At 39.6% G+C, this 15,933-nt stretch overlaps 1 protein-coding gene across 2 annotated transcripts in view; it reads left to right on the top strand.

Annotated features, from left to right (window-relative positions):
- LOC101852844 (protein moonraker) overlaps positions 1-13,483 on the top strand; it is a 28,822-nt gene extending 15,339 nt beyond the window's left edge. For both annotated transcript variants that reach the window (XM_005096095.3, XM_005096094.3), the window contains exons 8-19: positions 87-336; positions 721-896; positions 1,462-1,631; positions 3,774-3,926; positions 5,231-5,261; positions 6,366-6,439; positions 7,176-7,275; positions 8,506-8,685; positions 9,211-9,292; positions 10,620-10,707; positions 11,117-11,398; positions 12,391-13,483. In XM_005096095.3, coding sequence (XP_005096152.1) covers positions 87-336; positions 721-896; positions 1,462-1,631; positions 3,774-3,926; positions 5,231-5,261; positions 6,366-6,439; positions 7,176-7,275; positions 8,506-8,685; positions 9,211-9,292; positions 10,620-10,707; positions 11,117-11,398; positions 12,391-13,102 — 2,298 coding nt within the window. In that variant the 3' untranslated portion in view covers positions 13,103-13,483. The remainder of the gene's footprint in view (positions 1-86; positions 337-720; positions 897-1,461; positions 1,632-3,773; positions 3,927-5,230; positions 5,262-6,365; positions 6,440-7,175; positions 7,276-8,505; positions 8,686-9,210; positions 9,293-10,619; positions 10,708-11,116; positions 11,399-12,390) is intronic.
- Positions 13,484-15,933: the final 2,450 nt, after the last annotated feature.

The raw sequence follows: 15,933 nt of genomic DNA, 5'->3' as shown, positions 1-15,933 counted from the left end.
CATTTTTTCATTCAAATTGATTTGTTGACTTCCAGAATTCACATGCAGAAATGGAACTTTATTTTTGATCCATTAATTTTCCCCAGACTTCGAATGCCAAATGGTGCTGTAAGCAGCAAAAGCAAAAAAATCCAGTCGAAGATAAAAATGATATGAAAGGGGCCAGCCGGCCGTGGGTCAGTGATACAAAGGTCGCTAAAGAGTTTGGGCAGCCGAAGATGAGGCAGTTTTCAGTGCCACAATCCAAGAAGGCACCAGTTACAAAACAAATTGTGTCTCGGGGGAGGCCAACGATGAGGGCTGTGGGCAAAGAGAACCGCAGAGTCGCTGATAATGGTGAGTGGAAATGTTTAAACTTGTCTTAGTTTGGTATCCTTTACTTGTTTCTCCCTAATGGAGCATAGGGTGCCAACAAACTCTCCCAAGTTCTCACGATCCTCTCCAGCTGCCCTGTCCTCCTTCCCTATTCATGCACATCGAGGTGCTAGGTATTCTTTGCTCCTCCTCTTCTCCAGACCTGGTGTCTCTCTCAGTCTCATTTGAAGACGTAGTGCGGTAGCATCCTCCTACTGATTAGTGATTAGCAGCTTATTGTCACTGTCCCAAGAAAAAAAATGAGCTTTACACAAAGGCTTAACAGGATAAATAAAAATCATTTGAGTTAGGCATTTTTCTTCCAACAGCAATGTTATATTTTTAGCTGTGTTTCTGTTGTTGTAGAGCGGAGAGCTATGCTGAAGGCCGGTGTTGCTGCCCTGGTGGGTCCCAGACCACGAAGCAGGTCAGTGGAGGAAAGAGCTGGTGGTCAGTCAGGAATGGCATGGGAAGTGGACATGCGATCTCAACCAGAGCTGCCTGATCACACCAAGGGTTATCTCCTCCCATCTGATCTCAGGGTAAGATTTTCATGCCTTTTTGGGTGCACTTAAGCCTATGCTTTTTAAAAAGTTTATTCTGTTTATGTTGAGGAGATGCAATTTAATTCTTTTTAAAATATAGTGTATATTTTACTACCAACTGTTGTTGTTTTTCCCCCCGTATAATTCACTGATGATAGTCTACATCTTTAGGTGTAACTTGACTGTAGTGATGAGCTACATTGATAGATGTAATAGGAAACAGTACTTAAAAATGACTGAAAACTTTTCATGTATAAAAGTAGATTTGAAATGAGGTAAAGCCCAGCTTTATCTAAACAACCCAAGTCCAAAAATGGGCCATTGGGAATTTTAGCTTTGGTCACTGGCACCATAACTGAGCAGAATACTAATTGAACCAACAGCTGACAGTGCACCCCTTCTGGTCTTGTTTCCTTATAAAAAAACATAATGTGTGTGTGGAAGGGGGGGGGGGTGTTAGTTTGAGACAGAAAAGACAAAAAGATAACCAGTAAAGACCAGAGAAAAAAATAGTTAATGAAGCAAGGATTTGACTATTGATGTGTGTTGGCTTTCCTTACAGGCCAAGAGAGAACGAGCTCAAAGGGCAGTAGAGATCTCCAACCAGCGACGACAGTTTGCCGCAGAGTTAAGGTCCCCAGGACGAGCTCCCCCTCACTTTGCCGAGTCCACCATTTCAGCAGCTTTGAAAGCTTCTCCAGGTCGTCCTACATCTGCTCCGGCCTCCCCAAAGTCAGTGTTATTCATTAATAAATTCTCATGGTGTTGATGTTCCAGTGTCTGTGGTTCAATGGTTAGGCTTTTTTCTTTAGTTCCAAATTAATTAAGGTACCCATAGTATGTTCAGGAGTCTTTCAAGGTAAAGCATGTTCTCATATAGCATGGTCAGAAGTCTGATTATGTCGTTTGCTGATCTCCTTGAAAACCCCTTGAATTTGAGGAACCTCCTTGAAAACTCCTTGAATTTTGACTGATCAGACAGGAAAGGGTGACTGCCAGACCCTGGGAATTTGAAGAAGAAAAAAATCGCCGAGACTCGGAAATGCCCTGGGAACTTGAAAAAATCTGTAAATTGCCCCTGGAAAGACCCGGAAAAAATAAATAAAAGTTCTTTAGTTCATATTTGCTGGTCGCGATTGTGTATATATTAATTTGGCTTTTCGCGGTCTGAGAGTACGTTTCATGCGAACAGGCGGATATGGTGGCAAGCAGAAGTGTATGTGTGATACCGAAGCTCGATCGGGAAATCAAGATCTACTTTCACTTTCGTTACCACCCTGAAATTTGCTGGTAGTCTTGTAGTCTGATAACGCAAAATTTGTAACGTACAGGTTGTGCTTTACAAACGCTGAGCCGCCATGAAAATAAATCTTTTGTTCTGTGCTTTCACTTGTGGAAAAAAAAAAGAAAGAAAAGGAAAGTTATACAAGCTTCTTGTCGGGCTCGCCATCGTGACCGGTCAGTGAACCTGTACGTTCCATACATTTTTTTTTGCCGGCGATGGTTGGGTCAGCAAAGTTCATTCAAAGTCTGAGCGCTGCGAAGTCTAGGGCTCCGGAATGGGGGGATTATTTTATTTTTTTTAAAGACGCATGCAGGGGAGGGGGGATGGGGTGGAAGGCAACACCGGATGAGAAAAACTGAACTTTGAGGCAGATTTAAGTATTTAGAATTTTGATTACTACTATATCTAGATCTAGAGCTCTCTGCAAAGCGCGCGTTTGTTCACGCCTTGTGTGGAATCGGGATCTGTCATACTCAAACCTTGTAAGCCGTGTGTTTGTAACTAAAGGGTTCCCGTTTCACATAGTAAATTACATGTATTGTATATTCTATACTCTAGCTTTCTGTTCAAGATTTGCAGATTTTCAGTGTCACTGCATCTTGCCCTCCCACAGTTCTTACACCTCTCACACTGAATAGGTCTACTTGAGCCATTCAAGTTATTACTCTATTTTGAGTTTGAGCAATAATTTTTGTCTTTCACGTTTATTGTATAAACTTGACACCCAAACTGGTTCTTGACAGTTGATATTCTGATTCTAGGCCTTTTCTCAGGCTCAAAACAAGATTTGTTTTTATATAGTTTATATATATGCGAATATGATGAGGGGAAAATATAAATAAGTAAGAACAGACTGAAATACCTAAGTCACACTATATCCCAGTGCCACACTGACATGTTGTTATTCAATTATGAAAAAAAAAAGTAAATTGAATACTGTATTATTTTATAGTGACAGAGGGGAAAGCAGACTTTTAAGCATGATTATATTAGTCTACTACACCTTATCTGTGTTTTATAAAACCAAGGAAAGAAATTCTGAATGTTTAAATATGTAAAAACTGAATTAAAATTAATTTTTTTAAAGTGATCTAAATTACTGATTTTTATTTTAAAAATCAAGTTGATTTACTTCACTTTACTTTACTGGATATAATGTACCTTCATGTGCGCGCGCACGTGTGTGTGCATATTATATATAATATATAAATGGAACATGCACTGCCATTGTCATGTAACATACATGCCCGTGGAAAACGGATGAGGCCCCCCCCCCCACCCAGGAAAATTGAGAAGCCGGGTTGGCAGTCACCCTGAGAGTTTTTGTAAGAAAATCGAAACTATTATTCCTTTCGGACAAGTGTAGGCCTATCGATAGGCTTTCATCGTGAATTTCTTGACCAAATCTCCTTGAATTTTTAAAATGTCTTCTTGACTTTGGTGGGAAGTTCATGGCAGGAACCCTGTCTCCTGAAGTATGATGTGGAGTCTTTTTAAGTGGAGGTTGCTCTCTTATAGTATAAACAGAAGTCTTATTATTAGGTCATGGTTGCTTCCCTAAAGCCAGACTTTTCCCTTTTTTTTCTCAGAAGAAAAGAAGTGAACTTTGACCTGGAGGAAAAATCTCCTGTGCCATGGATTCCTGCTGGATCAGGCTCAGGGAAGAGGAAACCTAGGTCAAGGTCACTGAGCCCTGGCTACAGTCCGTTCTACATCCGTGACCTGGACAGAGATGATGTCAGGTAGGGGGGAGCAGTCGAAGAAATTTATTGTTTTGTATATACTTTGTGGTAGCATTAGACTGGAGTGCCGCCGTTCCTCCAAGAAATTTCCAGATCAGTAGAAATTTTTTTATATTTGAAATTTTTCATATGATAGTTTATATCCTGCTAAATAGATTTTATGTCAAGATTTTCTCGTATATATTAGTCCCAGGAGATCTCTAAAATATAGTCTAGCACGCACATTGTGAACATGCACATTACAAACAGATTTTCAGATCGTAAATATCTTCTCTATACACGTATATTCTTTATATTAAAAACATGTACATAGAGAAATTCGTACTTATCACTAAGGTTTTGGCGTCCCGCCGATTTTGCTATATTGTGTTCCAGAATGAAAATTTCTACTAATTTCTAGTTGGAAATTAATTACTGAATGTGTGTGTGTGACAATAGGTTGTTTTGGTCTGATGCGTTTTTGTTGAATCATCAAAATTATTATATTATTTATTATTTGGAAATAAGAGCCTGTAGTGTTGAATTCTGGAATAGATACCACACATCTATTACTGATTTGAAAATAGACTTATTTTTGTAATTAGAGTGGATTTATAATTTTTATAAAAACTTGACGACATGATATGTATCTTAATTTCGGCATATACCTAAGTTGGATAAAGTTCTTCATAACCACTTGATATTTTATTTGTTAACAATTGGGATACAGCTAGTTGGTCTTGGAAACTGATAGCAACATATCATTGCTGTCGCCAAAAAATGAGCAACTCAGTTTGATTGTGCTTACAGGTAAAAGAAAAATTGTTGATTTGAGTTACTTAATTTTGTAGCAACAGCAATGATGTCTGTGTTGTATGTGAAAAAGTGCATTGAGTTTTAAAGACATAGGTAGAGACCACCATAGATTGTGTTATAATGTGCCTGTCTGGTTTTTACAGCTATTTGATTGCTCCTTGCTGAGAGCGGCTTATAGATGTTTTAAACTGGGAAGAGAGGCAGAAACCTTGTGGAGAGGACGTTTTGTGTGAACAGTTTTGACTTTTTGTTTTTTACATTGCTATTTATTTTGAGTAGTGTATTTGTGGGCAGTTGATGGATCAAACATTTATCGTCCTTATCTCTCCTCCTTTTTGTGTATGTTATTCTCTTGTAACACATCTATTCTTTGGCTCTTATATGACCTTATTGTGTTGCAAGTGCCGTAAAACTCTTACTAAAACTAAAACTAAACTCTTACTAAAAATAAACTGAGTTGTGTATTTTAGCACATAATTGTATCCTTTTTTGTGTCTTTTTATATGCAGAAATGTCTTTCCGGGTCACCGCTCTCTTAGGGTAAGTTTATAGATTTTGATGCTTATATTAATATATATTTTTTAGGCTGGTTCTAGCCACCCGATCTGGGGTGGATAGCGTTTTGCTACTAACACTTTGCTGCCTCAAGGCTCATGTAGTAAAAACTCTTGCCATCAAAGGAAAAGGTATTTTGGGAAAAATCCAAAGAAACTGGGTGGTAGACATTGCCGACTGGCGAGATGAGGCGACAAAGTGTTAAACGATTTCAGCCGATTAGCCTGACGCTACTGGCCGGTGGGGATTTCAACGACCTCGGATGGCTAGCATTTTTCTGCCCACCCGGAGCCAACCACCTAGATCTAGTACTAGGTGGCGTAAACACGGCCTTGCGACCTTCCGAGCGACATGAAACTATAGAGAGCACCTAGGGCACCTCTGTGATTGGCCCAAATATAGGTGACATATTTTCTCCATCCATTTTTGTTGTCTTCCGGCGTTGTGATGTTATATGTTATCAAAGATTCTCTACTACCAAGATGTTTCTATCGCCCTATCTCGCCTCCTAGCGAGACTTTGGCGCGACCTTGTCTAAGCGCGTGACGGCCTGTGATACAAGTGTAAACAAACGTTCCAGCGCTGAGTTGAAAGCGAGCAGGCAGAGAGAGAAAGAAAGAGAGGGGAGTGGGTGGGGGAGAGAGAGAAAGAGAGAGAGAGAGTGAGAACTCGGAATATGCACAGAAATCCCCACTGGCCAGAAGCGTCAGGGTAATTGACCAAATTCGTTCATGTTGCAAAACGCTAGCCTCCCCAGATCGGGCGGCTAGCCACTCCGAGTTTTTTTATTGGTCCTGTATGGTGGGCTTCTGTAGGGGATACGCTTACCATTCCCCATATTCCCCATCTTACCCCAAAAAATTTTTTCTAACTTGTTAAGAGGTGGGACCTTCAAATTTTATTTCAATCTCCATGTAGGCTGAGATCCTTAAACTTAAAAACTCCACAAACAATGCAAGTTTAAGAAATCCCTTTGGGGATTTGAGCTGGGATCATCTGCACCATTGCTTAGTAGAATACAGCTAAAGTATTCCATAATGGGACTTTTGTATATATTGGATTGATGAATAGTTGTGTCTTGTCTTTCAGACTGGGGATACAGAAAGGAAAGGGGCTGTACAGGACTATGGCTATCGGTCTTTACCTTCGCACAATCAGTTACGGTAAGTTCTTTCCCTTTGGTATATGTTCTTTTTTGTAAAGTGGGTTTGAGATTGGTTTTTTAAAGAGAAAAGTATAGTCAAATGTTTCTACAGTTTGTATAAATTGGACAGACATTTTACAAGTTGTATAGTTATGTTGTTGCTGCGAGAGATCCAGCATCGGGGGGATTCTCTCCCTTCATCCAGGCAAAGTGAAGATTGTATATTTCACTCTTCTGTTTGAGATCTGTGAAGAATGTCTGTAAATGTAGATTGCGACTTTTGGGATTTTTTTTTCATTTTTGATTTAATGTTTAGAAATGAACGTATCTTGTATGCAAAGAGTAGATTATTTCAAAATAATTTTTTTATTGAAAAGGGAAAGTAAGCATTTTTATCACATGTGTATAGAAGCTTGTGGAAAGTCAAAGGCACTTTTTACAGAAAGTGAGCCTTCCTTGGTACGTTATAGTAGGCGATATAGGTTGGGTATAACTATTGTGCCATTTGTGTCAGTGTCTGGCTGGGGAAATGAAGAAATTAAATTTATAGAGGACAGAGCTGTCTAGCAAGCAATGGTAAAGCTGAGTCAGTCTGAGGCTGAAAATGCTGGCTACACACTACTCCCAAGATTAGTGGATAAGACTTGTAGAAGATTGGGCTGCAGCCCTAACGTGATAAAATCTTTTGACCCCAAAAATTGCCAGATTGCATAATAATTCCGTCCTTTTCATATTAGCTTTTATTTTTATTTTAGGTCCAACCAAGTGTCAGACTCCTTGCTCGACGACCTGGAGGCGCGCCTGTACAATCGTTTGGCTGGGGTGGAAGAGACATCATCTCACTATCCACCTGCCGTAAGTGTTATATGTGTCAGAGATAGGGGGGGGGGGGGTCAATGTGGGCTTATAACATGATACATCTTGTGCCTAATTTTTATTTCCAAGGAGAATTATGTTAAGATTTTGTTGTATAAACTTCTAGTGAAGGAGAAGTTGGGATTTTGAAAGGCACAAGAAGCAAGTTCTGTCGTGCTTACTTTGAGGGAAAGGCACAAGAAGCCAAATATTGAAATGTCATTTAAAGTTTGAACTTGTCTTCCTAGTAATAGCGGTTGGACAGCCTTCTTTAATTGAGATGTGGAGTGATTGTCAGGGTCTTCACTGTTGCACACGCAAGATGTGAGTTAGATTCCCCGACCTGGAAGTTATTTTATTGGGTAATTATATGTGAGCAACCTACTTAGAGAACCTAGACAGATGAGTAACGGGAAAATATCAGGTAGCGTAGCTTTTTTAACAGCATTCGAGCAAAGGAACGAATGGAGAACCTCGATCTCCTATGTCTGCCGCAGATCTGGCACTTGATGATGATGATGATCTGCTTTCGACTTGTAGGATGTAGTATGCCACCCCGCCCTGGTTGACACTGACAGGCAGGATCAAACAGCCTACTTCCTGATTGATCTTAATGTTTTAATGGGAGTGTGAAACAAGTTACATTCTTTGCAAGTATAGGTACTGGGCTCAGCCACTTTGTGATAACACTCGCTGAGCTAGTGGTTAGTTGGTCGGCACTCTTGTGTGGTTTGCTCCTTCTTTCCCAAAGTCCTTTTCTCTCTTTCTTCTTTTGTTTGTGTGTTACTCGCTAGACACACCTGTCATCTTCAGCACTTGTATGACCTGTTCTGCAAGTGCCATAAAATCTTGTTAAAACTAAAAATAAAACTCACCAAATAGAGTAGTTTGGCACTGCACAAGATATTTTTTTCTGTTTTGATGTTTCTTACTGTTTATGGACAGTGACACTGGAAGGTAGTCCTTTTTTGTATGTGTCACAGGTTGGCATTCTTTCTTGCTGCCTTTCTGATCTTTCAGCAGACATATATTCATGACAGTAACTTTATTTGTAAAAAATTTATGACTCTTTAAATTTAGCAAAAAGTTGTAAAGCTACAATAAAGGCATTGAAGCCAAATTTGAAGTGTCATGGCTTATATATTCTTCTCTGAGAGATATCACATGTATTTGTGTCGTGAACTTTTGTTTTTTACTGGACTTAACTGGAGTTTTTATCGTTATGATCAGGGCAAAATGTGGCAGAGAGATGATTCCACCATTGACTTGACCGATGGTGAGTTTGAGGACAGTGGTGACCTTGACATTACTGACCTGGCTGACCCGGGAGAGGGGCTCCGAAGGGAAGCTGTGTCCATGATGGATGCTCCTACTCTGGAGAATGTGAAGTTGAGGCTAGCCGAGATGCAGGTAGAAGATCGTTTGATTTCTCTTTGTCTTACTCTCTGCTATTGGTAATGCCTTATTGTTAGGAAAATTGGTAATTTTGGTGAAGAGCTTTTGGTGCCTAAATGGGACCCTGAACTGAATGGAAGTAATATCAGAGATGTTTGGTGCCTATTGGCCTAATTTGATCCTGCTCCACATCCACCCTGTTTCCGAAGGTCAGATCATGGACCATAATCTTCTTTGTCATGCGATGATGTAAATTTAGCAAAGCAATGAAAAGGATATATGAAAAACTTTTTAGATATTCACAGTAAAAATTACGGGATCGGATAGACTTCTTCTGTCTCCTATACAATAATCTGAGGTGGAGGAGAAACTGGTATATCTTATTTTGTTTGGGATCCCTCTTTTCTATCTGCTAGTTATTTTGGTCATTTCTAAACACAGAGAGGATCATTGATGTATCAGCATATTGACAGTATAGTATATGTTGTTCTCATGAATTCAAATTTGTTTTTAATGAACTTCCTTCCTGTGAACCCACAGAGGGAGCAGAGAGAGATCCGTCAGAGGTGGTCTACACTCAAATTCACAGAGACCAAGCGAAGCTCCCAGAGATTCACACAAAGTCAGTTTGGTTTTTATTTTATGGAATGTTGCTTTCTTCTTTTTTTTTCTTTTTTTTTCCACATATCTTAATTTTGAGTCAAAGTAGAGAATATGTCTTGCTTTGTGTGGAACTAATTAATAGACTATTATAACTGAACAAAGCAGTAGTGAAATTATTCTGTTCTGTGGGGCAGGCCTATATCTTTTCATCACACGAAGTTGAGGTTGTGGGTGGTTTAACTCACTTACTACTGGGCCTTTTGACAAGTCACAAGCGTTGAAGACTGGCGTTTTTGGGCGTATTTCTATAAATCTCTGCAACTCTCAAAATTGCCCTATTGTAATTATTTTTTGACACAGTAAATTAACATTCAAGCTTAATCTAATACAAAATACTAAAGTTGTCTAAGACTAATACTTTAATTTGTATGATTTTTTAAAAATTGGCATGAATTTGATTTTCCGAAAAATTTCCAGAGACGTGACAGGTAGAATGAAATTCACAACAACAAAAATAAAAGTTCAAAGTGTTCTGTTTTCATTTGTATGCATGTGTGAGTGTTTGGTGAAAATATAAAAGTTGATCTGTGCGTTGATTCAGACCCATGAACTGTATGACATGAGACGGATACGGCACGACGTTTTGATTTCGTTGCGCGGACAACAACACCAGTACTAGTGCTAGATCTAGCCCTAGAACTACGGCTCGGGCCATGTTCGGGTACATATCCAGGATCCTAATTATCAGACACATCATATTCTGAGACACAAGAACTAGTAAAACGTACAGAAGTATCGAAAACGGCGAAATTATGTGATTCTTGTTCATGCGACTTCTTCGACTGTTACTACGACGCAACTGTCGGATTACTATCAGCTGTGTAGTAAAAAACAAAGCGCGAGTTTCGGTCAGTTCAACCCCAGTTGGGGTCACTGTCCTTCACCTTCAATAACTTAAAAACAACAGGCTCCAGAGATACGAAGTCTAAAGTAGCTCAGGCTTGGCCAAACAAGGGTACGAGGCGGGTCTCGCGGTCCGTTCGTGATTTGTACAGGGAAAAAAAATTTCCAAAGTTGGTCACGCAGGGCTCGTAAGAACCGTCATGAGCGTCGTGGCGGGGGTCACGCAACTGTTGTGTGAACCGTCTGAAGTGAGTTAAAAGGGTAACTGCAAGGTCCTGCTTCTTTTCTTTCTCTGTTGCTTCTGTCCGTCTGTCGGTCTTACTTTTTTCCCACCCTAGATAACGGCCACTCTGTCAATATGATCCACTTTACATAAAAATCTCTCTCCACGGAATGTTTACTGATGGCGTTCTGTACAATGTTCAACACGTCTCTCTGTGCAGGTGAAGTCCGCAATGAAGAGCCCCTGCCACCACCAGCTATTGAGGTGACTCGAATGACCAGATCAGAGAGACCAGTTCAGCTACAAGGGTAAGGAGCTAGATCAACGATTTATGTTTTCTTTTATTGACAAGCAGTTTATTTAAATGCTGGCTGTGTGATATAAATGAAATTATACAAGACTGAACCCTTTTGACTCTGGTAAGTCACTTGCTGGCACACTGTTTATAGACTGCAGAGACTGGCTGGGTTTGAAGGGACTGGTCGTGCTTAGGCAAAGATAACAGTGCTGAGAAGAATTTTGCAAGAAAAGAGTCCTCAGATTCTCACTGAAAATTATTTTATGTGACCACAAGTTTTGTTAATTAAGTTAATATAGTTTCTATTAATACGATTATGTAAAATTTCATTGCCTCGAGTGTCTTGAATGTCATATGTACAGAGAGCTGTCCGAACTCACATTCTCTTATCCTCTTCTTTCCCCTTCTCTCTTTTCCAGACCTGTCAACAAGGACTGGGTGGAAGAACCGTTGCTCTTCACAAAATCCTCAGCAGTGACTCGTGTGCAATTCCATCACACAGTGACTGGCGGAGCTAAGAATGACCTTGGTCTTCAGAGGTCACTCGTTGTGCCCGGAGGCTGTCGAGCAAAAAAACTGCTGACCATGAAGCAGACGGCAGTGGAGAGAATCGCTGCAGATCGTGACCGCTACGAGAGTTACCTAAGGAAACATTCACATCATCCGACTGGAAAGTTTGATCCATGGATGTTAATGGAAGAGTATGTGGTGGCTCCCTTGCCTTTCTGTGTTCTAAGAACAGACTTTGTTTTGTGTTAGGGGTGTCAGGGATGTTCTGGACTTTAATCGTGTTAAGTGAAAGTAACCAGAGAGGTTTATTGACATTGTTCATGTTGGAAAACAACACCTTGTGCCTCTGACCTAAATGGGGGGGGGGGGGGGGCAGGAAGGTCAAGAGACAAAATCCTAGATATACTGGCTTGGGGGGGGGGGGGGAGTATTTGGATTTTGGATTTACTCTGTGTAACGAATTTTCTACAGAATTTCAGATGAAATTAATTTACTGAGTCCTGACCAGTACTAAATCTCATAAATTGACCATTTTCACACTTTTTAAAAAAATTTCAGGATTGAAAATTTTCAGCTATTGGCTTAATTTTTGGCTCAGGTGATGATACATATCTTATCTTTATAATACTTTTAATTTTAGTAAGTTATCTGTAAAACTTTTTTTTTTCCACAGCCTCAAAATACCCCACTCTTTTCAATATCAGAAAACTTTTCTCTTCACTAAAACTAAATGGGACAGAAAATAACGCTAAACATTACTCATTGCAACGCAAAAATATGAATACCAGATCTAGATATCTATACTTTATTTCAGTATGATTAATATGACACTGTCTTTAAAAGTTATCAGACATCTTTAGATCTACTATTTTTTTTATAATAAGCTAAGTGAAAAAAGTAGGTCTCTAAAGTTAAAGTAGTTTATAACTAAACTTCTTCCATATTTTGGTAATCTGCATTTCAGGTTAGGAAAATGATTCAAATAAAAATTTGTACAAAAATACTCATCTGAAAAAAAAAAAGCAAAATGCCAGGGTGTAGCAGATATCCCATCTATGTCGGGGACCAGAGCTCAAGGAGTTAAAACCTAAAAACCAATTCCCCCACCTATCTGTAATATTCAAATTTATTTACATCATGACATTTTCAACATGGAATTTTTGCTGTTTTCTATCTCCTGCAGGATTTCAGATGAGATTTTCTCTGAGTGCCTTCAAGAAGTTGCCGGTGAGGTGGAGCAGATCAATGAGGAAATAGCCAATCACATGTACAAGTCAGAGTTCATGGTGGACAAGAGCCAATCAGAGAGCATCATGCCTGAGCCCAGTTACTTCCCTCTGGAACAGCCTGTGGCTGAGGAAGAGAACTTCTTCCCCGTGCAGGAGACCCGTTCAGATGGGATCATGAAGGAGAGGGCAGAGAGTATCCATCATCGTCTCCAAACCCAGCAGGAAGAGGAAGCAAGAAAAGTATTTATGGACAAAGGGGGCGATAGGTTGGTCGGGGCTGGTGACACGATGGCCTTGAACCTGGACAAACTCTCGGAGGAGAGGGATTCGTCCGTGGAGAGGAAGCTGAGCCCGGAGAGAAAGGGTGGGGGTTCATCAGCCGGCCAGAGCCCGGTTCACACGGGGTCAGCTAGACCTTCGCCGAACCTTTCGGCCCGTGAACCTTTCTTGGATGATGTGTCACAGTTTGTGAGTCGAGGACATGATGAGAGTGGCTCAGCTGGTGATGGTGCGGACAGAAGGCTCGATGACGGGCAGCAAGAGAAAGATGATGACGAGTATACCGAGGAGACAGACCAACAAGACGAAGATGAGGAGGATGATGATGATGATGATGATTATTCAGATGATAATTTTGAAGATGTCAGTGATGTGGACATAGGATAGATATTGTTTTTACACACCGTTTTTATATATAGGCCTAGCTTTTATTTTGATAAATATAAAGTCCTCTTTCATTTTCCTGAGCCATACTATAGATGTACATTTACCTGTTGATACCTAACGGAAGAATGAAGCCACTTTTTAATGCTGTAAATGACACCCTCAAAGGTGTTATCTTTTTGGTGTTGGAGTCTCTTGTCTCCTCTTGCATTTCAAAGTCCGACACTGTGTGACATTGTGAGAGCACATCTTTGTCTTTTTAAAAATATTCCAGCACACAAAAGAGTATTAAAATTGTACTTACTATTCAATATTTATTGTGTTAACTAATATCATCTTTAAGTGCAGGAAGTATGCTCTATGTATTATGTATATATGTAAAAAGCGCACAATATATCTATCTCTGCCCCAAGTCTCAACGACCAGAAACACCGGTGGCGCACAATCAGACCCATCCAGGCACACTTGTTAGCTGTAGCACCGGTGTTGTAAGGTCTTTTCTCAGAACTGCAAGTCTGCACTGTGTCTTGAAGAAATATTCACAGACACATGATTTATTGTTATACAAAAATTGTATTCAGGGATGCCACTTTTCCGCTTTTTTCCGGTATTTTGATCCTGATCCGCTTTTCCGTTATTGAGGTCGAGATACAATCTATAGTTGAAAAAAAACATGTAATCTATTTTTCTTTAAATGTTTGTCATTTCTCTCTATGTACACCCATTGCTTATGTTTGTCATTTTTCTATGTAGCCTACACCCTTTCAGCTCTTTAAAAAAAAGTTTAGTGGCATCCCTGTGTATTTATGTATATCATATTCATAGTATACATGTAGATGTACTGCAATTGAACTGAAAAACCTAATATCTGACAAAATCACATCTTGTTGCAAATGGGTTGGAAAAAAAAGATATAATTCTTGTTCAAATCTCCAGTCTCCATAATTTTATTTTTTTAAAGTAGAGATATCGATATCAAAGTACAAAAGAAAGATGTCCATTGTTTCACTTTAATTGAAACTCTAAATCAATCTTTAAAAACCTAGATTTGTATGCACTTCATTTTTCCTTCAAATGACAATGCCGGGGCTCTCGTGGTCTAGAGGTTAAGGTGTTCGCCTCTCATTCACAGGTCCCAGGTTCGAATCAGGATAGCGACGTAAAATTTTCTTCTCTAAATTGTTATCCTTTCACACCCTTTCCTGATCTCTGTGTTCTATCACCTGCTTTTGTCTCCACTTTTGCCCCCACCCCCTCACTTCCTTTGCCCCCCACCTCTGGGCTCCTGACTCTGCAGCCTTTCTACTGCTACTCCTTGGCTCCTTCTTACTGCTGTCTTTCAGCTACGCCCCTGATCTTATGGTAGGAAAGATCTACACCTAGCCTTCTCGGACAAGGGCGAAAAATCTTGGGAGATCCCATGTGCAAGTTGTGCACGTTGAAGATCCCTTGGTCTTCCAAAATCGATAAGAGTAGGCTTCGCCGCCACCTGGGCAAAATTCAAAATTTCCTACCAACTGAAAATGTTTGATGTGTCCTGCGCGCTTACATGACCTTATGCAGTTGCGAGCGACATAAAACACTTACCAAAAAATTTGTTTGTTTAAATGACAATACATGTGATCTTGTATTGTCAAAGAAAGAATTACTTCACTTTGCGATCTAGATTGTATATATAGGTGCTGCTTTAGCTCTTATATCTATTGTATTCAAAGCTTCTGGATGTGCACTCACTTGTACTTTCTATGAAAAGACAAGAAGTGTTGATGCTGATTACAAGCAAGCCTCCCATATTTTGTTGTGTGTAATATATGGATGTCTGTGAAATTGGCCTGTAATGTGCTGAAGAGTATGATTAAAGAGACTTTATGTTCTATTTATTAAAACTTAAGTTTCTGTTTCACAGTTATGAAAAATCTACTGCATATATACTTTGTTCAAAAGCATGAGTGTCACATAGCCGGGCTCAGGAGTCAGTTGGTTTCCACTGTCTGAGTTGAAGGGATGCCACTCTACACACCCTACGTCGGTGATCAAGTTATATATCTGCTGGTAGTAGACTATGGGCTACTGGAATCCTCCCTCCTCCCCCCCTGGAGATTTTTGCTCACTATGATTTTCTGAAAGAGTACACACAGGACTATGCACCCAAAAAAAAGTTTGCTACAAAATAATGGCAATCTGCAGAGTTATTGCCCCTGAATTGTCGAAAATTGAGAATATTAACTTTTTTTTTAAATTCCTTTTTTTAGTTGGTACTCTGATTTTCTTTTAATTGAGACTAAACTTGGTGCTATAGGTTAAGAAAAACAGTTATATTGAACATTTTGTGGTAGTTATTTACATAGCGTATAGAGAAAAAAAAATGTTTTAAGTCCGTTTTCTCTAAAAATTGAAAACAGCCGCTCAAAGTTAGCGTAATATACTCCCTGCTAGGTATTACCACAACAAAGGGAAAGCTACACATGCAAAAAATTTAGTTCAACAGAAAATCAGCACAATGCAGGGTTACAGACAGCCCTTAGCAATGCAGATAACCATTGGCTATTATATGTGTACCTGATGTATTATAATAATTATTTCGAACAAAGAAATGTATATAATTGAGAAAAAGACCATACCATCTAGAAATTGACTTGCATAGGGCATATGTAACAGAAGTCAGTAGCTTGGGTGCTGGTTATCCAAATTTTATACTGTAGGTCAGTTGGTGTTGTATAAGTCTTATTTAGTGCACTAAAAAAAAACCCCAACCCAAGTCACATTACTGTAGAAAATTACAACCTAGTTAAGGGCATTCTCCAATCCCCTTCCTACAATCTATATTACCTGCT

Source organism: Aplysia californica, unplaced genomic scaffold (assembly GCF_000002075.1).
Source record: "Aplysia californica isolate F4 #8 unplaced genomic scaffold, AplCal3.0 scaffold00121, whole genome shotgun sequence".
NCBI lineage: Eukaryota > Metazoa > Mollusca > Gastropoda > Aplysiida > Aplysiidae > Aplysia > Aplysia californica.
The sequence above is the reverse complement of the archived record's forward strand: the minus strand, read 5'-3'. Positions and strand labels throughout refer to the sequence as shown.